Raw genomic sequence first — 26,856 nt, forward strand, 5'->3', positions numbered from 1 at the left:
ACCAGGCTCATTGCTTGAATTTAGGACTAGGGTTAGGCTCACCATCTCTCTGATAAAAGGAGGCTGAATAAAGCTGTTGTAGAATCACTGGATCTGTGACATTATAGAAATCTGCAGGCCTAAGGAACTGAATGACAAAGACATAGCCTCACCTTTAGACATTGAATCACACTACCTGCCAGATCTATTGCTAGATATACAGTATCCCAACATCACCAGAACAGAACCACCAAAGTGACATTATAAATCTTGTAGATACGTAGATATGGAAAGGTCAGTACAGAAATCTATGGGTGGAATCCTATATTAGGCTAATTATCTTTTGTAGCTGGACTTCTCATTTGCAATATTAGATGTCAGAAGACAATGGAATAATATATTCAAATTCCAAGGGGAAATAATTATTAAGTTCAAATTTTATTCTCACTGGAAATATTATTCAATAATGAAAGCAATAAAAAGACACTTTAGGAACTCAACGACTACAAGGACCTATCACTCACAGAGCCTCAATAAAGGAAGTGTTGAAATGTACTTCTGGAAAAAGAAAATACAGAGAGAAAGCAATGAATACAAAAAACAATAGTAAACCACAAAATTAACAAAATAATTTAATTTTATTATGTAAATAATTTAACCTAAATTTAAGTAACTTAAGTACTGACTATAAAATATAGCTTTTTTATTATCTTTAAAACCAAAACTCTAAAAAGCAATAATTAGGTTAGAAATAATGTGCTAAAATTAAAAACCATTTTATGTTCAGGAGTATTGAATACTTCAAGAACTTATTAGAATTTACTGGAAATTTCATATTTATGCATTTAAAAATACATGGTTAAACATGTAAATAAATATACAACCCATAGCAGAAAAAGAGAAAAATTAAGCAAAAAAGAAAAAATCGTAAAATAATATAAATAACTTCAACGATATGCTTAATAACAATAAATGTAAACATATTAACTCCACCACTGAAAAGATACGGATTATCAGATTGGCAAAAAAATAAAATTAAGTTATATGCTGCTTAAAGATATAAATCTAAATCATTGTCACACAGATCATTTGAGAGTAAAGAAATGGAAAAATATATGAAAGAACTCAGTAGTGAAAAGATTAATCATGTTCTTACGAGGGTACTTCAAAACACTCATGAAAAGATTCATATCATCTTTTAGTTCTATTTTTCCACAAATGTTCTGAAGTACCCTCAAATATAGGAAGAGTCAGTACTTTAAACATGTCAAACTTCTCAAAGTCAATTCTAAAAAATTTAATGCAATCTCAACAAACATCCCAAAGTGTTTTTTTAATTTGTTATACAAATTTATTAGTTTCAGTTAGCATTTACTCAAACCGCCTCAAAAGTTAGTGATTTAAAACAATAGCAATTTATTCTTTTCTTATCATTCTGTGGTTTGGCTGGGCAGTTCCTCTGCTGATTTAGGTAGACTCATCTGCATCTGCATTCAGCTATGTCAGCTAAACTGAAAGGTCCATGCCGGCCTCACATTATCTGGTAGCTGGTGTTAGCTATGGACTTGGGTACCTCAGTCTGACGTCCAAATGGCCTCTCGTACTCCAAGAGACTAGAAGAGCTTTGTTGCATGGTGGTCTCTGTGCAGCATTCCAAGAAGTCAAAGCCTCTTAAAGCCTAGCTTCAGAAGTGCTTAAAGTTCTGCTACCACATTCTATTGGCAAGTTACGAGGCCAGCCCAAATTCAAGGAGTGGAAAAGAAACTCCATTTTCAAAGCTTACATTGCAAAGGGGTTTGCATGCCAGGATGGGAGGAATTTTGGTCCATATTTTTCAATCTGACACAATATTATTATCATTATCATCATTATAACTATTATTATTAAGCTGTGGTAATTGAGACAGTATGGTATTGATATAGGGAAAGACTGAGAGACTAATGAAACATAATAGAAAGTCTAGGAACAGACATATGCCTATATGGAAATGTGACACATGGCAAAAGTTGCAGTCATTACAAATTGGGGGAATAGAGGGACTATTTTATAAATGATTCTGAGACAATTTCCCACTGATCCAGAAAATGATAAAATTTGACCCATACTTTATATTATAAATAAAAACTGATTCTGAAGGTTTAAAAAGCACAGTTACAAAAATAAAACTTCTTTTTGAAAAATATGTTAGAAACAAAAATACAGGAAAATATCTTTATTCATGATTTCTTAAGACAAGTAGATAATTAGAAATAAATATTCATCAGCAGAAAAATGGATAATTTGTTGTATATTAATAAAATGAAATATACAGCTGTTAGGAATGAAAAAACAAAATGGATATACCTTAAAACCAATGATTAGAGAAAAGAGTAAGTTGCAAAATAGTGTATAAAACATATTACCCTTTACAGTTTGGAAACATGAAAAACAATACTATTTATTGTTTATGGATACATATATATTTAGCAATTATATAAAACTAAATTCAGGATAATGACTGTGTTGGATGAGCAAGAAGAGAAACAGGAAAGGTGAGATATGTACAAAGGTTCAACTATATCTGTAATGGTTTATTTGCTTAGAAATATGAAACAAACATGGCTGTATGTTAAATTCTAATAAAGCTATTTTTATGATTTTCTGTATGTTTGAAATATTTTATAATTTTTAAAAGGAGATTTCAGGGGCCGGCCCGGTGGCGCACTGGAGAGTGTGCCGCTTGGGAGCGTGGCGGAGCTCCCACCGAGGGTTCGGATCCCATGTGGAGACCGGTTCCCGCTCACTGGCTGAGTGCAGTGTGGGCGCAACACCGGGGGTTGCGATCCCGTTGCCGGTCACGAAAAGAGACAAAAAGGAAAAAAAAAAGAAAGAAAATAAACTGAACGTGCCCGTTTAAGGTAACTGGGGTGTTATTTATAACAGCTGGTTGGATTCATTCAAAGTCATTTGGGTGAGTAGTCAATGCAAAATCAAAACTCACTGTCAGGGCTGTTCTTGCCTGTCTCTCTATACCGGTCAGTAAAAAAAAGACAAAAAGGGGAAAAACAAAAATAAAAAAATAAAAAAAAATAAAAGGAGAGTTCAGGCAAGTAAAGCCATATAATAACATCAAAATAACTTTCACATAAAACTCACTGTCAAATCCAAGTGAAATTCAAGTTAAGATCAGAAGCATTCAAGAAATTCTGCATCATCTATAAAATAAATTAATGGCTTTAGTTCTATTTCTAGAGAAGTCACTACTGTCACTGTTGCTAACCCCTATTGAAGTGAGAAGCTAAGAGTGGAATAAGATCTTATATTTGTAAACAGCCCTCCCAAAATAGATTGGGACCATGGTGGGTAGTTATGTGAAATATGCAATTGTGGTTGGCCTGAGCCACATTATCCTTGAATAAGTGGTTTTGAAATTATAAACAAAAACCAAATGCGTGTGTCTTTAACTTCTCATACTTTTGTAATTGCCCTTCTGTTTTCAGATGCTTTCATCGAAGGTTCAAATGTGAATAACATTATTTAAGTGCAGATTTTTTTGGTTTAATGATTTTAGTCTGATTCTGTTCTGCTAAATTGAAAGTTATGCATTTACAAGCAAAACAAAAATAACAGGAGATGCACATTTAGATGCCTTTCACTTAATAATTATTTATATTCTACTCAAATAAAATATTTGCACAGATATCAAGGGATAGCCTCAATATTGATTCTTTTAATACAATGTAAACAAATTAGCTGTGGTCTCAATAATTCTGTGCATCCAAAGAATGTGTCATGCACAATAAGACACTAATGGCCAAAACAGACTTCAATGTTTAGCAGAAAGTATGAAGTATGCCCCATAAGTATATACATAAGTATAAATAGCACTTGAATAAGGTTTATTATTTAATGGGGATGAATAAACAGTGAAAGTGCAACATTGATAAAATTAGAAAGCGTGCTCTAACACATTTCCTAACTGATGTATAAATGAAGTGATAGAGTAGACTCAGTTATCTGGGATAAATTGGGAAAATATTTTACAAAATTAAATATTATAGATAAAATTTTTTTGATTGGAATTATCCAAATAGTTTCAACTCATACCTTTATTTTTTCCACTTAAATGGATACAGTCTATTTAAAATAATTTTAAATGTCTAAAAATTATTAGATTAGGTTAAATAAATAATAGCTAAAACTTAACTTCTTACTATGTAAGAAGCAATTTTCCAAGTATCTAAAAAACTATGACAGAGGAATTCTTATTTCTCACTCTTTGTTTTCTCATATGTGGAGGAATATTTACTGGTGTTGATACTCCTAGATTCTCTCTACCTTCTCCCTCACTCCTCCCTTCCCAGAGGAGTCCCTTCATCTGGCTATGAGTTTTGGTAAAGAACCCAGTACCTACCTAACACTGCCCCTTCCTTGTGCTTTTGTTCTGAGTGTAGACATTCTGCTGTGCTCCTTCAGAGCAGTCTCTGCCCCTAGGGCATATTTCTCCTTAATTTAGCACTATTGTAAGTAGAGATTAGGCATGCCTAATTCTTGCATTTAATAATAGGAAGTCCATTTGTCTAGATAACTGTTATGTCCTCCAAGCTGTCTTTCTCAGCAATAAAGGTAATCACTTGCGTCTATCTGCTTTTATTCCTTCCTCTGATGCAGAACTCCAGTTGGAACAAGAGTGTAATGTATTGATACCATTCCAATCCCTAATAATCATTTAATCTCCACAATAATCAGTTAAGCTAAATAATATTTTTCTTCCATCTTATAGATGAGAAAACTGAGGAAATTTGGGAAGCCTGATTCTAAAGCCTATGCTTTTAACAGTGGAGCCATACTTTGAATTCTCTGGACCTAGACTCAAATAAAAATATTTGTATGTAGAAATTAAATAGGTGCATGATAAAAAATACAACCCTGCCATGTTCAGACTCATACCAAAACATCTTAGGACCAAAGAGTAACTGAGCTTGCTTTCGTTTTTCTGTACATGATACTCAAGTGGTTGGTTTGATGAGAGATGGTACTGAGGTGGATGGGGATTTGGAAAAAAAAAAAAAGTATCATTGGGTTGCAGTTAAAAGAAACTATAGATAATCTAAGAAAGAGGATTTATTGTAGTGAAAAGATTTGGGGTGACTCAAAAACCAAAGGAAAAGCTAACGAAGCAAGTTTCAAAAAGGATAAGAACAAAGTATCATTGGGTTGCAGTTAAAAGAAACTATAGATAATCTAAGAAAGAGGATTTATTGTAGTGAAAAGATCTGGGGTGACTCAAAAACCAAAGGAAAAGCTAACGAAGCAAGTTTCAAAAAGGATAAGAACAAGAGCAGCTCTGGGAATTTAAGTTTTCTCTAATGGCAAAGACTAAAGAGCAGTCTCCTCAGAGGACACCACTCGAATGAGTCAGCTGCATTCAGCTCTTCTGTCCTTCCACACAAGACTCAAATTCCAAGAGAGGAAATGATTGGCCTGCCTTGGATCACATCCCCTACGCCCATTTACTAGGAAGAGGTTACTTTGGCTGAGAGTCCTATCAATGCTACACCAGTGGAAGAGGAGTGAGTTCAAAAAAGGAGTCAAGAAGCTGTCACTAGAAGTGAGAATGGATTCTTGACAAACAAAATCAAGAGCAGTCTTTGCTATGACAACATTCTTCAGAAACCTTTCCCATCTTGCAAATTTAAAACCAACAGTTATAATAATTAAGTTTTGGGTCTCTTTTCAATCTTGTTTTCCCTNAATTTAAAACCAACAGTTATAATAATTAAGTTTTGGGTCTCTTTTCAATCTTGTTTTCCCTATGTGATATATAAGCCCAGAAATTATATTTTATATTTTTCAGGAGGTGTAATATCTTTAAACTTGTTTTTAAATACTGTATTTTGACCACAGAATGGGAGAAAATATTTACAAATCATATATCTGTTGAGGGATTTCTACCTAGAACCTGTAATAACCTCTTACAACTCAATAATAAAAAGGAACTCAATTTCAAAATGTGCAAAGCATCTGAATAGACATTTCTCCAAAGCAGATATAAAAATTGCCAGCAAGCATAAAAAAGTGCTCAACATCATTAGTTATCAGGGAAATGCAAATCAAAACCACAGTAGGATACCACTGCCCACCCACTAGGATGGCTATATTCAAAGACAGATAATAATAAGTGCTAGCAAGAATATGGCAAAATCGAAACCCTCATATACTTCTGGTGAGAATGTAAAATGGTGCCGCCACTTTGGAAAACAGTCTGGCAATTCCTTAAAAAGATAAACATAGAGCTACCATAATATCCAGCAGTTTCACTCCGAGACATATACTCAAGAGAAATAAAAACATGTCCACACAAAAACTCCAGTTTTTGTAATCTCCAGGGAAGTAAGGTTTAAGGTGAGATTTGCAGAATAAGCAAGGGCTAGCCAAGAAATGGTGGTAAGAAATAAGGATTCAAAGCAGAAGGAATATGTACAGAGGTCTAGAGATGAGAGAACATGTGCATTCGAGGCCTGAACTGAAACCAAGTGAGGTTAGAGTACTCCATAGAGTAGAAAAGGAAAACTGACACTAGAGAGGTGGGCAGTGGCCAGTTCACAAAGGGTTTTAAGTCATGTTTGGAGATTAACCTTAAGGACAGTGGGAAGCTACAGAAGGGTTGTAAAAAGCAAGACAATGACATGATCAGATTTACTTTTGAAAGAATGCTTTGACTGCAATGTAAAGAGCAGATTGAAGATACCGAGGATCAGAGTCAAGGAAATCTGTTAGGAAGCCATTTGGTAGTTGGAACCAGAGCTTTAGTGTCCAGACTATGGTAGTGATAGAGGATGTGGATAGAGGACAGATTCAGAAGATGTTTATTGGAAGTGGCAGGACATGATAATTGAAAGCATGTGGGAAGTTCGAGAGGAGTCAAAAATGTCTTCTTGGTGTCTGTTAGACAACTACATGGTAAATAGTGTCAATTATTGAAATAAGGCCCTAGAGAATAGTTTCCCCCGTCTCCATTACCCCCTCCCCCCACATCCCTGGGCTGGGTTAGAAGAGGAAAATGATGAGCTTGTATCTCAGTATGTCTATGTGACATAGTTCAAAGTGTGGCACTGTAAGTGGGGGCTACTTTTGTATATTTCTGTGCAGACTAATTAAGCTCAAAACTTGATGAAATTTCTAGAGTAGGCCTTAGAATAATTATCTTGCCTGGAGAGTTTCTATCACTGAAATTAGCAAGACTCTAAATTTTACATACAGACTCTGCATTTTTTTTCAAGGCCAAAATATTTCAGGAACTCTTAAAGTGACATGTATCACATTGGTGGTATAATACAAAGAATATTGAACTTTATCCAACTCTTTCACTAATAGTAAAGTTGCTTATCTTTTCCATGCAACAGGAATCTTACTGTAAAGTTAGGTATGAAATGATTATTCAAAACTATCTTTTAGTTCCTCCTAGTACCTAAACCATTCCCTAACTATAATATAGCTGAATATGATCTTAATTCTTTCAACTGCAAATGTTCCCTTGACTCTAAATTCAATTATTCTTTCATTTAGTATGTTAAAACTTGAAAGTACTATATAATATTTATGAGATTGTTTCTATTTTGTACCAAGTTCAAATTAAGAGAATATAGGCGTGGCTCTGAAGCAAAATGTTGGAAGAGCTATGAATGCAAAATACTGACTCTACGTTTGTTGCCTTTAGATGGGATAGATTAACACAGCAGAAACTAAAAAATGAACATGTGCAAAGAAGAAATATGAAGCTAGTATTACCAAAAGGACTATATTTTATCTTCAGAATTTCTTAAATTTACACTGAGTTTACATTCGAGAAAGACATTAACTCTTTCTCCTCTCTTTTTTTGTTCTTTCTTCAGCTCTGCCCTGCCGTGTCAGAATTTTTTTCATTAAGCTTTCTGAACTTCGTTCTGTTCTTTGAAAGATGATGTCAGAGTTCCAAGCAGGGAACACATTTGCTCTCTAATTATGCTTTTCTTCCCCTTTTCCTAGAGAAGTAATAACTTTTTGACTTTGCTGGTACATTTCTATTTATCTAATGCCAAGGCACCTGCAGTTACATAAGTGATGACATTTGCAAGTATTTTTTTCTAAAACATTTGCTAAAAATGAGAATTCATTCTAAAGGAAGTTTACAGTAAATACTGGCCCAGGTCTTACCTTCTTTGTTCTCTAATACCATAATCTTTGTTTTCATAGTATTCGGAGTACATAGCCACAATAGAAAGTGTTGCCTTTGTTCTTAAGACGATTCATTCTAAAGGAAGTTTACAGTAAATACTGGCCCAGGTCTTACCTTCTTTGTTCTCTAAAACCATAATCTTTGTTTTCATAGTATTCGGAGTACATAGCCACAATAGAAAGTGTTGCCTTTGTTCTTAAGACGTAATACATATTTTAATTATTTATGTTTTTCTATGGCAGATTAGTGGCTTATTCTTGGAAGGATGCAGTTTTGATGGAAATAGACTTTCTGAAAATCAGCATGATTCTCCTAGTGTGTCATCAGTTCTCCCTTGTTTTATGGGCTGGATTCCACAGGTAATACATTTTTAACAGGCACAAGTTTTAATTTCATCAATTCACTCTTAGAGTTTATCTTTTCAATATGATATGCTTGGCCTATGTATTTTTGTTTGCTTTCTATTATCACATGCATTTGACAACTTTGTAGTCAAAATATTTATCCTTTATAATTTAAGATGTACAGGACATTTAAAACCTTCACTTTGCTGTGGAAGAAATAACAGTTTTAATTTCTAAAGAATTTATAGCCTAGTAAGAAAAAAGCCTATAATGATAATAAGAACTACCATGTATTATGTTCCTCTTATTTTCAGCAATGTTCTAGGTGCTTTATATACTTTACCTCAAATACTCCTCAGAGAAGCTGTGCAAGTCTGATATTATTATTCCCATTATCAAATGAGGAAATGTGTGCCCACGGAGGTTGTTAGATGACTTCCCACAGGTACACAGACAGTGACAGAACCAGGGTGTTAATACATGTCTGGCTTTATATCACATCGTGTCATGCTGCTGATAGGCAGATGAAGAAAATCTTGACAAAGACTTATTTGGTTAACTCTCTCCCCTTTTAAAACCTGCAATTATTGAAAGAACTTTCAACAGTAAATCTTGGGGCATATATGACTTTAAGATAGGATGTAGTCATAGATGAAGCACATAATGTTTCTTAACAATGATATTTAAGAATGCAAATATGAATATATGTGAATAAACTTTGAATTTTTGATCCTATATCTAATGTGCAACAAAACTACTTCATACATTGCTCACTACAAGAAAAATGAATTTTTTAAATTGGAAAACAGTGCATTGAATTTTGTAGTTATTGTAATTCTCTTCCCAGAATGAAAATCAAAAGCAACAGAGTATTTATTTTTTAACAAAACTAACTAAAGCTGTAGCAATAATTAGCAGTCATTGCTTAGAGAGCTATAAGAGTAACCTCTGACCTAAAAGAGCTGTGAAGCCCCCAGTTTTTCCCCATATCAGCTTAATTTTCTCCAATATTAGAATAACTGACAAATGAAAAGAGAAGTCAAAGAAACTTTATTTTATTTCAATATTGCTATTAATTCATATAAGGAATTTCTACAAAAAGTTTGTAAATTATGGATTACACATATTTTGACCTTAGATGTGTGAACCAAATTAAAAGTTACATACAAAAGTTAAGGTTGGTATTTGCCAAGGGTTATAACTATAAAGTTGTATGATGACAGAAATAAATACTAATGAATCCAAATTATGTGAAGTGCTAATTCTCTGGCAAATAAAATTAAAATACATATAATGACCTTGATGGGAGAAGGGGGAAGCATAGGACAAGTATAAACTGGTTCACTTAAGGAGAAACCTCAGCAATAACAATAAGAGCATGGAGAGAAAATGACTAGGAATAAATGTAGGAGAAAATGGCCTGGAGCAATACCTACATAATTAACCACAAACTGAGTACAAATTAGGGATGCAATGCTGTTATGAGCAAAGACAGTTTGTTAGGAGGTTATATGAAAAGCAATGTGACTTTACAAGACTAGGAATTGATACCTTTGGAGTTTTTTACTTCATGTATCATTTCTAGCCAATTTTATTTATCATACTTTAAAAAATCAGAATTGAAGAAAAAGCTAAAAATAGGACTGGCCAGTTAGCTCACTTGGTTAGAGAGCAGTGCTGAAAACATAAAGGTCAAGGGTTCAGATACCCTGTTAAGGCCAGCTGCCCAAACAAAAATAAAAAATAAGGATAAATTTTTTTTTAAAAAAAGCTAAAAATAATTCAATTTGAAAAATAGCTCATGTAAACAAGGGTAAGGTGAATTGTGTATTTAGCCTATAAAATAAGTAGCTAAAAGGTAATACAAATTTTTTACTGTTTTTATATAAGGATTTCCCTTTAGGCTTTTGTGCTTTTTCATGGCATGCAAAGGAAGGGCTTATTGCCACTTTCCTACTTCCTTTTTTCCCTCCTTCCTTTACAGTGGGCCTCATCTTTCCATACAGTTCTACTGCTTTTAAACTGTCTCTCCCATATCCTCTAAGAAAGAAAAAAATACAATGAGACATATTGCTAAGTGTTTCAGAAAACAAAATTTTGGAGTACAACAGACCTGAATTCCATTTCCAGTTCCACCTCCCAAACTTATGATCTGAGTAATTTAGGCAGGGTACCCAACCTCACTGAGCCAGTTTCCTCATTTGAAAATGGAGATAATGATGTTTGTCTAGGACCATGTTGAGGATTAAATAAGTCTCTATGTGTGTAAATTACCTGGCACAGTGACTCATGCATGGCAAATCTATTTTATCCTGTTTATAATAATAGTAATATTATATTAATATTTTTAAATGTTTTTATAGTGGTGTGATAATAATTATCTTATTTCATGTAGTGCTTTATAGTTTACTAGTGTTTTCACTTATCATTAAATACTTGTTTTTTATATAGTAGATATTATGCTGAACACTGCAATTACAAAGAGAAACAAATTTCTCTCATCAAAGAGTCTTCTGTTGACTGGGGGAGCAAATAAGTAAATAAACCATTACAGTTCAGAATTATAAGTGCAGTTATAGAGGTTAATATAAAGTGCTCTGGCAGATGAAGGAGGCCTTAACTTCCATTATGTGAGCAGATGAGGGAAAGTCAGATGACCTCACAGAGAGAGATGGCAGCTTCTCTTGAACCGTGACTTGAGGTATGAGTAATAAGAGTTCAAGGACAAATTCAAAAGAGGTAGGGGACAAGGCATTCCAGATAGAAGGGACAGCATATGTGAATGCATGCAGGTATGAAAGATCTTAGGTTATTCTGGGAAGTGCGAGTATAGTACATCTAGAAGAGTGGTAGGGGGTGTGGTCAGAGAGGAAGGAAAGACCAAGTATGATAAAGCTGAGGAGCCATGCCAAGGAGTCTAGACCACGTTATACTCAGTTGAAGACCAAGTATGATAAAGCTGAGGAGCCATGCCAAGGAGTCTAGACCACGTTATACTCAGTATAACGAGTATTTCTGGGAAGTGCGAGTATAGTACATCTAGAAGAGTGGTAGGGGGTGTGGTCAGAGAGGAAGGAAAGACCAAGTATGATAAAGCTGAGGAGCCATGCCAAGGAGTCTAGACCACGTTATACTCAGTTGAAAACCATTAAGAATTTAGAACAAGAGGGGTAAGATCAGATTTGTAGTTTTAGAAAATCAGTCTAGTGGTGAGAGGGTGAATAATAGATTGGCACAGGGTGAAATACAATTATACTTTCATAGCAATCCTATGTGTTTGGTAGAGCAGGTTCTCTCTGCTTTGCTGATGAAGAAACTGAGAATCAAGTGGGTTAAGTTGCTTGGTATGGATCCCACAATGGTAGCATTAGTGTTTAAACAATAATAATCAGCATTTACTTGTACTGATTACAAGCACTGTGCAAAGTGTTTAAAATACAAGGTATTTAAGACTTGCAAAAATTTTTGAAATAAGGATTACTATCTTTATTTTAAACTAAGAAAACTGAGGCTTAAAAGATTATGTAACTTACCCAAAGTCATATAGTTAACAGGTAGGCAGTTAAGATTCAAATCAAGGGGTCTCTCCTAGACCTTAAGCTTAATACTGAGCCTCACTAACAGTATAAACTAGGGTTTGGAAAACTGTGGCTAATAGGCCAAATCCAGCATACTTCTTGTTTTTGTATAGCCATGAGCTATGAATGGTTTTTACATTTTTTAAAAGTTGATAAAAATCAAAATAATATTTCATGATGTGAAAATTATATGAAATTCATATTTTAGTGTCCATAAATAAATTTTGGGGGGAAAACAGCCATGTTCATTTGTGTAGATATTGTGTATGGCTGTTTTCAGACTACAATGGCAAAACTGAGTAGTTGTATCACAGACCTATCTGGCCCACAAATCTTAAACTGTTTACTATCTGGCCCTTTATGAAAAACGTTTGCCAACCCTGTATAAACTATTAAACCCTCCAGCTTCCGCTTAGATTAAATATTATTTTCTTCAAGAAAGTGGTTTTTTCAGGGCAACTTTGGCTGTTTTTAATAAACATTTTTTACTAGGAGAGAAGGAATGAGCATGTAAAAACAAAGGAAGCATCAACTTTATATAATCCAGAAAAAGTTACTTCTGCCATTGAGTCCTACAGCTGCTTTGTTTCAGAAAGTTGAGAATTCTTTAATAATCTTGGATGAAATAATACAGTTCATAACTTTGGTGACTAAACTTTCTTAGGCTAAAAAGTGTTGGCACAAATTATTTCCACAGTATTATCTGACACCCAATAACCCCCTCCCTACCAGGAATGGCTTTATTCCAGCAGAAACTTGCCCACTAACCCAGTCATTTAAACAACGTTGTTTCAAGGTAGATAGTGCCTCCATTTTTCAAAGAAGAACATTTTAGTTTACAAAATATTGATAAAAACTTTTGACATTGTTTTAATATGTGGCGATACTTAGAAAAGGATATCAGCAATAAATTTTAAGACTTCTTTTGGGGCAGGAGGAGGAAGCTCCATGATTGCTTTTATTTTAAATGCAATGTACCTTGTGAATTAACAAAATTGGAATTACAAATTCTGAAGGAAAATTGAAAGTAAGTAAAATGCTGGTGAAATATTTTTCCAGTGTTTCTATTTACCATTGTCTATGTGTACTAAGATGATACAAGTATAACCGACATTCACACTGTTCACTTACACATTCATTCCTTCTTGATGCAGATTCTTAACAGTTGTTCCAGTTCTGGCTCAGTGCTGTTGTTTAAATTAATATAGGTCCAAATTAAGGTTACCCTATGGGATTTTTACCCAAAGAAGCATTAGCTTTTTTCCAAAGCATTTCCCAACATGTTTCTATACACTATTCCATAGTATTTCTCTATAAAAGAAAATTGTTCAATAAACAAATTTAATAAACACAGTATTTTTCCCCTTAGAAATTCTTGTATTAAAAGCTCTGATAAGTCCCAAAGATCACCTATCACACAGCCTTCTCATGCACCTACACCCCACACTCCTTCAGGATCTAGTATTCCATGTAATAGGATTTGGGAAACACAGCTTTATGATGTAGACTGGTATCAGGTGATGCCCCATTCTGGCATTCCACAGGAAGTCAGTGTACCTTTGTTCTATCTTTTCAGTAAAGAATGCTAGTTAGGGTCTATCAGCTCTACAGTAACATAATAGTTCTGACCTTCCAACAGGCATCACAATTGACAATTCAACTTCAGGAGCAATTTCATCCTAAGAGCAAATATGACCTTAAAATGATTCCACAAGCCACTCAGAAAAAGTCATTACTTTGTGTTACTGTTTATAGATATTAAAATATTGTTGTCATGTTAGACAGACATATTAGAAGATAAGTTCAAAAAGCTCTGCCTTGTATGTGTTCTGGCTTAAAAATAACAAATATTTAACTACTGTCTTTTCAGTGTGATAGTTTTCTCTTCAGGGACCTACTGTGAAAGTAATGTTATTAGCCTCATGTTATTGAGAAATTCGAGGGAAGTTTCTCTTTTCCAAAATACATCTTATAAAGTAGCTAGACATTCTTGACAAAGTCTTTCAAAATATTCATTGGTGGCAAGTTGTTTTGTTTTCTGTTTTGAGATACTTATTTCTCCAGAGTTGCACTGCTAAATTATGTCATGTATACATTCATTAAGCTCTGATTTTCTGTCATCTCCTCTTCTAAAAAAGAACTGTTTGTTGAGTTGATTCATAAGCATTCAGAAAATGTGTTAGAATTAGTTGGACTATGCATAAACTAATGAGAAATATATTTTGTTTTGCCTTTATATATGTTTTATTATAATGAAATTGGGTTGCATTAGCCAAATAGTTAACATAATTAACCTAGTAATTTTGTTTTATTTTTTGTTATTTCGTTGCTTTCTTTGGTTTGTTGGCTAAGTGATAATGTAATATCACCATCTTGCCTTTGTAAAATGCATTATCATCTTTCAAATATTAGCATATTGCTTGCTATTTGTAGAACATTTGTACTTTTAAGTCACTTAACAAAGGGCATGGAAAGTTAATTTTTTGTGAGACATTTAGGCTTTTCTTGGACACTTTAGGCAAATGGAAAAATTATGCAAGATTCTTGTCCATATAAACCAATTTTTATTTATGAAAAGTTAATTGGTCCAAGTGAGTATAAAATTTCAAGTTTCAGTCTCATTATTGAACTAAGCTAACTAGACCAGTTTGTATTTTAATAAACGTATAGTATATAAACACATAAACCACTTCAAAGTAATCACAATATATAGATTTTTAACTATTAAATTTTAATTACATAAAACTTTGTTTTCATGTAATTTAATGTGAATTATTTGAAGTCTTCCTAATATATTTCCTTTTTTGCATTAATTGAACACAGTGTATTTGTTAATAGTTATTAATAAAATTTTAGATTCATTCAGATATTTCAGCCTGGCAGGGTCTTACACTTTGCCTCAAGATAAACATATGAAAGAGGGAATTGGGTCATAAGAATTTAATTCAGTTAAACAATGTTCATGGAACTTTTATATGCACCGGGTATTGTGTTCATAGTATAGTGAGAATGCCAAAAATACTTAGCTCTGCTTCTACTTGGACCATTTATTTATTAGTGACTTAAGAGCAAGTACATTTAACTTTTTTACAGAAGTAATAACATGTATCACTTAAGAGATTGTGGGAAGTGACTAGCAAAATATCAAGAAGTTACTTTGGTTTTTTGCTTTAAAACATTGTAGGGGCTGGCTGCTTGGCTCAGTTGGTTAGAGCACAGCCTTGTAACACCAGGGTCAAGGGTTCTGATCTCCATATTGGCCAGCTGCCAGAAAATAAATGCATGAATAAATAAAATATTGTAGGTTTGAGAGGGAAGATTTGTACCCTCACTTTAGAAGAAAGTCTTCAACTAAAAGCAGGTTTGGAAGGATTTGGGAATATATACAAAAACTAGTAAATTTATGGTGAATATGCAAAGAATTTTGTATTGTTAAGTTCCTAATGTAAAAGGAAATTTTCTTAGCATTAAAATGAAGAGATATACAGAAAACCTCCTGACTAGAAAGGAATAGCATTGTAAAACTTTTCAATATGATATTTCTATTTCATTATTGATCATAGAAATAATGAGAAGCAAAGCAAATATCAGGTGGCAGAAAAAGATAATTTAAGACCTTTTCTGGGATCTGGCATTCATAGATTCAGATCACTTCAGTCCAACAAATATGTAATGTTTTTCTGCTCTTTGCTAAAGAATTTAGAGGCAACACCCAAATAATGAGAAGCAAAGCAAATATCAGGTGGCAGAAAAAGATAATTTAAGACCTTTTCTGGAATCTGGCATTCATAGATTCAGATCACTTTAGTCCAACAAATATGTAATGTTTTTCTGCTCTTTGCTAAAGAATTTAGAGGCAACACCCGAAAAAGCCTGCACTAGGTTATTACCTTTATAATTGGCCAAGGAGTTTTGACAATTACGATAGTTTCTGAATCCTAAAGCTTTGCCATTTAAGTAGAATTGGAGAAGAGAAGAGATTAGTCAGTGATCGATAATGATTGAAAATTCTCTTCACTCAAAATCCTACATTGTTTTCAGAGACCTAGCTCAGGATTTATTCTCTTCATGAATCCTTGTTAGGTTAACATATCCCAGAGTAGTATTTCCTTTATTTTGATTTTCTAAAGTACTCAATTTTCCAAATACTATATTCTAGGTATTTGATGTGTGCATATTTTGTTTTCTAATCTAAATTTTAAGACTCAAAGAAAATTATTATTTTCTCTATTTGCGTATATGCTGAAATGCTTAGCCTTTGCAATTCTAGGCACAGCGCTAGCATATAAAATGTTAAATGAATGTCTGAATAACTGATAGCATCATCAGTGTAAACAGAAATAATTAGAAAGATTGAGGATGGATGGTGTTTTTTATCTATTCGGGGAATGGTTCTACATAAAGAATGAATTTTGTTATATGTAAATCAGGTTAAGATTTAGGAATGTCAGGGATGAATGATTTTTCAAAGGATCTTAACAGATTTATATCAAGGACCAGAAGAGTCAGAACAGTATTTTCCTGGGTGTGTGCATGAGAGAGAGAGAGAGAGAGAGAGAGAGAGAGAGAGAGAGAGAGAGAGGAGGATTGGAAAATTGAAATTTCATATAATGCTCACTTAGACTTAAAAGTAGAATATTTGTCTTAATTTTTCCTGAAGGGGAAAATATTTTATATCTCTTTGTAATAGCACCATAGCTCGTGTAGTAGGTGCTAAAAAGCTAGGGTTGTTTTTCTAGTTTATTTGAGAATTAGTAGGGAGTAAGGAAAAGGCAGGCCAAAGAATTAGATATATGTGGATAAATAATATTTATTTGAGATCTTTAATATATCATCTGATTCTTTTGACATCCTGTGAGGTGGACAAGTGTCATTTGTCCTTTTATAATAGGGAAAGTGATGCTTGGTGAGTTCACTACTTAGGGTCAGGTGCCTAAGTACTTCAGAGCCTGAAAGCCATATCTTTCTATAAATGCTTTTTCTTCTATTTTGAAAAGTAACAAAATAACAGAGTGTATTGAAGGTAATATTCATATACCAAACCGTTTTTCCAGCTTTACCACTTCCTAACTAGGTTACCATGGGTAAATTCTCTATGGGTTTCTGAATCATCACTTATAGTATTCTAGAGTGGCTTATCTCAAGTTCCATTTCAACTCTAAAAAATAGGCAGTAATAATTTATTAGTTGAATAAAATTGTATAAGTTCAGTAAAACACTAATCCTAAATTTGAATTAGAAGTATCATTATGAACTAAAGTTGTTTTTCTTTTAAAAATACGTATTTGTAAGCTCCAGTGACTGAAAAATCCTAGAATCATAGCACCCAAATTATGGTCTCTCATACCGTTTCTCTTGAAAGAAATTGGGGATCATCGGAGTAATGAGTATTTTGATTTTGGGGACAGGAAATATAATAAGCTTGTAACATGTTGACATACTGGAAAAACAAGGAAGCTGTTGAAAATGATGACTAGGGACATATCAAAACCCAGGAGCCAACTTAAAGAGTTCCCACTGAGCAAAGAGTGACAATTTGAACATCAAGATAATAACCACATTGCATTGAAGCACATCAAATATGTTTAAGTCTACCAGTTCATAATGCTGTTTAACAAAGAGAAGGTGGTCATTGATCACCTTTAGTGTGTACTAGGAAACAAATTCATTATTTTGAAAACACAAAAAGGAAAATTGGATAGTATTTATCCAGCCTTTCCTATATGAACTGTACCTTGTAATAAAAAAAATTGATAAGTGGAAGTTTTTATATTCCTGTTTGGAAATGGAGAAGAAATAGTAGAATTAGATTACTGTTTTGTAATCTTGAATGAAATAATGATCATCAATGGCCTCTAATATCCAAAAAGACAACCAGACATTGTATGCCTCACGATTGAAATATATAGTACCACCTATGTAGTATTTTTGCCCAAAATTGAATCTGAGCTCACCTCTAGACTCAGTTTACAGGATATGAGGGTACTTCAAAAAGTTCATGGAAAAATGCAATTAAAAGATAATATGAATCTTTCTATGAACTTTGCAAGGAACAGAGGACCATCATACCTTGGGAACGTAACCAACAAAAATCAGAATGTGAGAGACTTTTTGTATAGTTTCTTCAACAAATAAATTGCTAGGAAAAAAGGAAAAAACCTATAGATTTAGGAGACTTAAGAGACATGTCAAACTGCAAAGTGTGGGTTTTATTTGAATTATAATTTTAACAAATTTTTTAAGATTATGGGATAAGATAATGGATATATGATAATATTAAGGAATTATTTTTTCCTGTTTGATAAAACCATTATGGTTATGTTTTTATTTTGTATTGTTCTATATTTTTATATTATATATAATGTATATATTTTTATTTATACATTTTATTTATAGGGATATATATTTAAATATTTATAGATGAAAGTTTATAATTACAGGATTTGGTTCAAAATGCTCCAATATTTGGGGCTGGGGGAGATTATATATGAAACACGATTGGCTATGAGCTGATAATTGTTGCAGCGGCATGATAGAGGTTTATTATATTAGTCCTTATTTTTAAAACATTTAATAATAAAATGTTAAATAAAACTTATTATTTGGAGGGTTTTGTATTTGTTTCTTTGGTTATCTAATAATCTGCTTCAAAATAGTATATGACTGTATTTTAAAACAATTTTTTTTTTTTTTAAAACAGGATGCATATGGTCCATATTCCCCTGATGAGTGCATCTCTTTGCCTATTTACACAAGTGCTGAAAGGGATCGTGTGGTAACCAATATCGATGTTCCATGTGGGGGCAACCAAGACCAGTGGATTCAGTGTGGAGCAGCTCTGTTTCTGAAAAATCAGTAGATTCGAATGACAACAAAGTCCGTCTTAGCAAAGTGAAACATTTATTATATAAGCTTTAAATACATTCTCAGTCTACATTTGAAATGTTAGTTCAAAATATTATCATACAGTTACTCTATGTTGATCTCATTCAGTTTCTATTATAATGTGTAATAACAGCACTGTGCACCTTTTAATGGAGTTAATGTCAAAATTGAGTATTCCTTTGATAACATTAAATATTTCTGTGAGGAAGTTCACTTTTCCAATGGCTCAAAAATTTGTTTTAGGTAAGAGGTTTAAAATATTGTATTTAAGGAAACAATAATAAATATTTTGGCTGTCATTTTTACATCATAATTATTTAATAAAAATATAAGATTATTAATTTTTCTCAGTCTTTCATGGTTTTTAATATATATACAACTTTTAACTGGAGAATGTATTATATTTTCAAGTTATAATGTATAATTTATACATATATTAATATAGTTATAATACATTGTATCTTGTGTGATTTATTAATATAATTATTACATACAATATATTACATATATAATGTTACATAAATATATATTGTATAATTATAACTAATATTTTAAGGTAATGAATAAATGAAGAATCCTGATGAGACAATAGTGGAAACATAAATTCTGGATATGTTCTTAAACATTGTTTTTTTTATATTTTTAATTTTTTTAAAGAGCTATTTAATCTCTGCAAGATTCCCTGAAATGAAAGGATCCAAAAATACTGTTCAGTTGAATGATAAACATTTCAGTAACCTACAAAGTTATTTCCTGCTATATCCTTTCAACAAATTCTAAGAGCTGAGGCCTGTGTTTTTGATAGGTGTTTATAACAAATGAATCATATCATTGAAAAGAAGTTATATACTCAGAGGAGAAACAAAGGAAAAAATGAAAGGAAAAAAATATTTTTAAAAAGAATATTAATTCAGAGTAATATCATCTCAAAATAATCCTAAAGAAATGAGAAATAATAGCACAGAAGCCAGGAGAAGAATTTTATAAAAAGAATAATCAAATGGTAAAACATGATGATTTCCCATGTATATAACTTTATACCATCTGTTTCTGAGAAACAGATTCTGTAATGGCTGGAAGCTTAAATATATTTCATATTCTAATTTTAAAGTTCATGAGCAAACTGAGTTGGATTCAGAAATCATCACTAATTTTCATGCGTTACCATTTGTATCCATCCAGGTCCAGTCGGGAGACAAAATACCACACTGTGATTTAGTTTAATGTAGAAATTCATTAAGATATGACAAAAGGGTAACTATAAGATTTAAGAAAACTCTGCTAATATTTGACCTGAGGGCTAATGGGAGTATCTAAGGCAAAACAAATGTGGAAGAGAGACTTCCCAAAGCTTGGAGTTCAGACTTCATTGAAGAAGATACAGTCCACTGATGAAAGAGAAGTTTACTGATTTTCCTAGGCCAGAGCTTGTCTGCTGTCACAGACTGCAGGGAAAGCAGGAAACAACCCTCCAAGGCAAAAGCAAGCCACAGTCAGTGTGGGTGGGTTGTGAGCATCCAAAGGGAGTGGGAGTTCCAAGGCAGGCAGGAGGCCTGGATCACACAGTTTCTATGGTGAGTGAGCTGCAAAATGATCACTAGTCTTGGCTGGGGCTGCACCATTAACAAAGGATCACATTCTGGGTGTGTGGCAGGGACAAAGGTCTACTGTCCTCCCACTGATACCACTGACCAATGCAACAGTCGCTGCAACTAGCTGAAGCAGCCTCTTCCTCCTGCAATGTCCCTCCGACTTGCTCTACTGAGAAAGTTTAACCTCATACTCATCATTGATTGTAAAAGGAAAACCTTAAAGGGATTCTGTGCGTTATTGCAGAGCAGATACCAAAGAATAAATTTCAAGTCAAGAGGTGATACATTGGAACTGACACGCTTTTGTGTTCAACTATTATTTATCTTTATTCAATGAATACATATTTATTGAGTGTCATATTCCAGACACTGTGCTAAGCACTGAAGGTTCAGGATTCATTAAATATGTCCTTATCTTCATAGTCCTGTTCACTGCTCTATCCTTACTCCCTCCCTGTAACAGTACCTGTCACACAGTAGGTGTCACAAATATTTGTTGAATGAATGAAGAGTCTGACTAGGGAGACATAAAACTGTCCTACAGTATGCTAAATAATAGAGGTAATAAAGGTAATTTTCCATACATGTAGGCAATAGCTATCAATGTTTTGTTTGTTTTTTACAGAAGAAAAAGGAAAAACAAGCATAAACCAAAATATTATGCTATAACCATTACAAATTTGGATTATGCTAGGCCTAAATTTATCCTTCCCCTTTTTTCCAGTTCCCGAGCACCATTTCAGAAGGGAGTAAGGCAATAGAACCCTAGTGAGGTAAAAGCAGAGACGAGAGAGCAAAATGTGTTGATATGCAACACGATGGATAAATAGTCTTAATTCCTCGTTTTTAAAAGTGGATTACTTATTGGTTAGCAAAGTAAGGATTAAAAATAAAACAAAGTTTGAGTTTTATGGGAAGATTGCAAAGCAACTTAAACCATATAAAAAAAATAATGGAATCAGATTATAGCCTAAATATAAAATTTAATTATTTGTTAAAGTCAATGACACCTACGTGTTTTAGAAGTTAGCTTCATTTCTATTTGAAACAAATTTTCATTAAAATAGGAATTATGTGACTACAGCTGGGTCTGCTAGTAATGGATGTATCCTTAACAGTGTTGCGGCTGCTAACTGGTTTGTAGTTTTAAAGTTGCTTCCCACATATAAAGTACAACTCTTTTGTGTTAGAGACTGCTACTTGTCTCCCAATATTTATTCTCCCCTATTACCATAATAATACAATGTTTAACTTGACTATGGCATACTCAGAATAAAATCTACAATTCCTCCATCTCCCTTTCATTCAAGTGTGGCCATGTGAGACTCACTTCTAACCAGAAGAATGTGAGCACGAATATCCTATGGTAGCTTCCTAGATCCTTCTTTACAGGACATGTTCATACACCATTTTCTTTCTTCTTCAGCTCTTCCTCTATTCTGCTGCCTAGAACAGGGACACTGCCAACTTGGACATGGGTCTTTGGGGACTTTATGGAATACAGATCCCTCCCCTGGACCACTTAACTCTGGACTTCATTTATACAAGAGAGATTTTGCAATCTTAGGTGGGGTGGATAAATGACAGCTGGCTTGTGGTGTGGACAAACAGGACTGACTGCCCACAGACAGTCTCTCCAAAAACAAGGACTACTCCCAAGTATTCAGACTGAACTGGGAACCCTAAGTTGTAGGCACTTTAAACCTGTGACCTCTGACTGATGCAGGTCCCACTTGGTTGGGGGAGCTGAAAATTGTAAATAAAACTCTTTCCAGGAACACTGTATACACCTTTAGGACTGCACTTCTTATGTGGAAGCCAAGCATTTATCTGCCTCCCTCCCCAAAATGCTTTTTACATTTTTCAGCTGTTGTAATGAGAAGTATTGCTTTCATAATCCAAACAAAACACTCGTTTTTAAAAATTAAAGAAAATGTAAACTTAAAAAACAGAATGTATAGAAGCTGGCTCTTCGTATTTTAAGATAATTCCCTTCAGAGTCTCTTTATTTGCAAGCTTTCTAATGAATCTGTAGTATGAGTTGCTATTGAAGAATTTAACTCAACTTTTTATAACCTCAAGTAAGGGTTCATTGGCACTTGTATATAACAGGCATTTGATAAAATTATTTTAGATTAAAAAGCAAATATGGCATTTTTACCTTGGCATATAGCTGCAATCAGAAATGTATGCAGCTTCAAAGTTCAGTATCTTAAGTGAGAAAGGTGGTGAGTCAACGCTTGCATGGTGGCAAGAGCCCTGGACTTGGAGTTAGGCCACCAGACTGCCAGTCTTATCTGGCCCCATCACTTTTGCGAAGATATCTGATCCTTCTGAACTTGGTTTTCTTCACCTATAAGATGTGGATTATAATTCCCATTTTGAAGTGTGATATGAAGATCGAATAAAATGCTATATGATATTACATAAACTAGTATAATTTAAATTTAAGTTATTGTTATATCATTATCTTGGGACTGCTTGTGAATTTAAATGCTAAGATGTTAACTATATGCTAGGCATTGCTCTAAGGGATAGAGAAAAAGAGAGACAGACATTTATCATCTCATACTATAATATCCATTTTACTGATGAGAAAACCGAGACATTGGTTAAGTGTCTTGCTCAGCTAATAAATTGGCAAAGTGGCAAGAAAGAAAGCTCTCACTGTTTTAGCCCACACCCCCACCCGCACAAAGAACAAAGTCAGCAAAGCTGAATTCTCTAGCACGTATCATCTTGGAAGTGAGTATGCTAAGAGGAATAAGTGAGGATATTTCAGAACCACAGAGTGATCAGTTCTTCATCTTGACAAATATTTGCTACAGATGAGCTCCTGGCAAGAAGATAAAATGAATCGACAGTGCCAGTCGAGATACTTGTTACATTAGATATTTTCATTGAAGAGTCACCTCTATAAACCTTGGGAAGAGAGTAAAGGGGAAAATGCTTTGAATTGTGAACTTAGCTCTCACAACCATCAGCTAAAGCTTCCTTTACTCCAAACACTGAGTGATCTCTGCATGCACAGTACTGCCCTAGGGTTCTTGAGGGCTTTCAGACACTGTATAAAAGGAATAATGAAATCAAGTCTTTTTTTTTCACTTGTAAAGAACACCATGAAATATTTCAGACAGATATATGTAGTGTGTGTGTGTGTCTCTCTCTCTATATAGAATAAAGTATAAAGAATAATAGAATAAGCACCTGTTCCTAGCATGCAGCTTAAGAAAGAGAACTTTACTAAAATCACTTAACCTGCCTGATATATTTTCAGTATCTCATTTCCCACCCTCCACCTAGAGGCAACAATTACCCTGATTTTGGTTTGTATAATTCCCTTGGTATGATGGTTACTTTTATGTGTCAACTTGACTGGGTTAAGGGGTACCCAGATAGCTGACAAAACATCATTTCTGGGTGTGTCTTTGAGGGTGTTTCTAGAAGAGATTAGCATTTGAATAAGGAGACTGGGTAAAGAAGATCCACCCTCACTATTATGGGTGGTCATCATCCAATCCATTGAAGGCCCAGATAGAACAAAAAAACAGAGGAAGGATTAATTCTCTTTCTTTTCTGGAGCTGTGACATTCCTTTTCTCCTGCCCTTGAATACAGAAGCTCCCTTGGTTCTTGGGCCTTTGGACTTCAAGATTTAATCTAGTCCATCCCCTTCCTTCTCCTGGTTTTTGGCCTCAGAATGAGTTCTACCACCAGCTTTCCTGGTTCTCCAGCTTACAGATAGCATATTCTGAGACTTCTTGGCCTCCATAATAGTGTGAGCCAATTCCCATAATCTCCTTCTCTCTCTCTCTCTCTAATTGGTGTCTACATGCAGCCATTGAGGGGATCCCACTCCTTGAAGTACTGCTTCATAAGAGGGTAGATGTTGGTTGGCCACTATGAGGTCCACACTGTCTGACACCCTGTAGTCCTTGTGGTACTTGTCCTGGAGGGTTTTGAAGAGGTGCATGCACTCATCCAGGGTGATGGGTTTGCTGTATTTGGGCTGCATCTGCAGCTTGCACTCCACCATCTCCAAGACCTTGGTGAGGATGGAAATGACCCACTCCTCATGGTCCAGGACCTCAGACATCTTCTGCAGCTCATGGGAGAAATTGACCACCATGTCCCACTCCTACTGCAGCTGTCAGTCACTCTGGATGATCTCCTGCTCCATGAGGTCGATGAGCAGCTGCAGGTTGTGCTCCAGCTTGGGCACTGCAAAGCTGGGCACCTTGGCCTCTTTGCTGGGCTGTGGCAGCTGTGGGGACTGCAGAGGCAGTCCATTGTCAGGGACGTTGTGCTTGTGAGTGATCTGGCTGTGGCTGTAGTAGACCTTTTTTGCTCCTGGCCTGTTATATCTGGGGTGTTGACCTGAGAAAGCTTCTTCTGGAGAGCAGTGAACTTCTTGCTAATCCTGCCCTTAGCCTTCAACTCTTCTACTGTTTTGTATGAATATTTGGGCTGCTTCTTGCTTCTGCTTGGGTCTTTCCTCCTGCAAAACCTTTCTGACTGGGCTTAAAATTGCCACCCATTTACCTTCAAAGCTGGGCCTCTCATCATCAGAGTCACGCTCTATCACCCCATAGGAGGCCTCTTCCTTGGTCTGCCCAGTGGCGCTGCTGGTTGAAGTTGAACTCATTCTGGAGATCCTAGTCACTGATCTCAAAATTCTGCCACTCATCATCATCATCATCCATGCAGCCTTCCTCGTCCTGGTACAAGAGGGACAGCAACGTAGCCAGACACTCTCCGAGTGGTCCAGCCTACCAAAGTCTGCTTCACATCACCAGTGAGAAAGCATTGCTTTGGTGGCATATACTCCCTATTGGTTCTGATTGTCTGGAGAACCCTGATGATTTCTTCATAGTTTTTCTGAATATGAATGAATCCCTAAATCATGCTTCTTTTACTTAACTTGACAGTTATTTGTTTCCAGTCTTGGACTGTCCCCATCATGATTATACAGTTTTTATTTTTATGCAAATGATATCTTACTGTATAAATTTTGTGACCATTCTTTTTTCAGTATGAACCTATGAATTGACCAACTTATTTATCCAGTTTTATATGAACACTTTAATTGTTCTGTTTTTTTACTACTATAAACTATGCTGTTGTAAACATTCTTAGTAAGTCTCCTGACATGCATTCACAAGATGTACTTTATGTAGGGTATACACTTGGTATTGGAATTGCTGAGTCTCTAGTAAGAAAACCATCAACTTAATGAGATAATACCAAGTTATTTTCCAAGTGATTAAATGAGTTAACATATATAAAGAACTTGAAAGAGTTCCTAGCACTAGTAAGCACTATATTATAATAATAATTGCAGTAAGTTTGCTATTGCAATTATTGATGTAGTTGAACCAATTTACAGTCCCCCAGTAATGTATATGAGTTCTTGTCATTTTGCATCCTCATCAATACTTAAAATTTATGCAAATCTGGTAGGCATAAAATGGCATTACATTTAATTTGCATTTCCCTAATCACAAATAAATTTAATAAGGTTTTCTTATGTTTGCTGTCTGTTTGTGATTTTCATCTGTGAAATGTTAATTTTACCTTTGCCCACTTTTTTTCTATTGAATTGTTTTTTCTTTTTGATTGTTTGGAATTAAATATTCACATACATTTGTAAATATATATTAATGNGGCCTCTCATCATCAGAGTCACGCTCTATCACCCCATAGGAGGCCTCTTCCTTGGTCTGCCCAGTGGCGCTGCTGGTTGAAGTTGAACTCATTCTGGAGATCCTAGTCACTGATCTCAAAATTCTGCCACTCATCGTCATCATCATCCATGCAGCCTTCCTTGTCCTGGTACAAGAGGGACAGCAACATAGCCAGACACTCTCCGAGGGGTCCAGCCTACTAAAGTCTGCTTCACATCACCAGTAAGAAAGCATTGCACTGGTGGCATATGCTCCCTATTGGTTCTGTTTGTCTGGAGAACCCTGATGATTTCTTCATAGTTTTTCTGAATATGAATGAATCCCTAAATCATGCTTCTTTTACTTAACTTGACAGGTATTTGTTTCCAGTCTTGGACTGTCCCCATCATGATTATACAGTTTTTATTTTTATGCAAATGATATCTTACTGTACAAATTTTGTGACCCTTCTTTTTTCAGTATGAACCTATGAATTGACCAATTTATTTATCCAGTTTTATATGAACACTTTAATTGTTCTGTTTTTTTACTACTGTAAACTATGCTGTTGTAAACATTCTTAGTAAGTCTCCTGACATGCATTCACAAGATGTACTTT

The 26,856-nt window shown here is 34.5% G+C and overlaps 1 protein-coding gene and 1 pseudogene across 1 annotated transcript in view; one reads left to right on the forward strand and one right to left on the reverse strand.

Annotated features, from left to right (window-relative positions):
• LOC103599419 (cytoplasmic dynein 2 heavy chain 1-like) overlaps nucleotides 1-19,201 on the forward strand; it is a gene marked incomplete at its 5' end in the record, with an annotated part of 226,059 nt that extends 206,858 nt beyond the window's left edge. The window contains 2 exons of the mRNA XM_008583524.1: nucleotides 8,419-8,535; nucleotides 18,799-19,201. Coding sequence (XP_008581746.1) covers nucleotides 8,419-8,535; nucleotides 18,799-18,957 — 276 coding nt within the window. The remainder of the gene's footprint in view (nucleotides 1-8,418; nucleotides 8,536-18,798) is intronic.
• Nucleotides 19,202-24,724: 5,523 nt separating this feature from the next.
• Nucleotides 24,725-26,427, reverse strand: LOC103599420 (annotated as a pseudogene).
• Between the last annotated feature and the right edge of the window lie 429 nt (nucleotides 26,428-26,856).

Source organism: Galeopterus variegatus, unplaced genomic scaffold, assembly GCF_000696425.1.
Source record: "Galeopterus variegatus unplaced genomic scaffold, G_variegatus-3.0.2 Scaffold2954, whole genome shotgun sequence".
NCBI classification, from domain to species: Eukaryota; Metazoa; Chordata; class Mammalia; order Dermoptera; family Cynocephalidae; genus Galeopterus; species Galeopterus variegatus.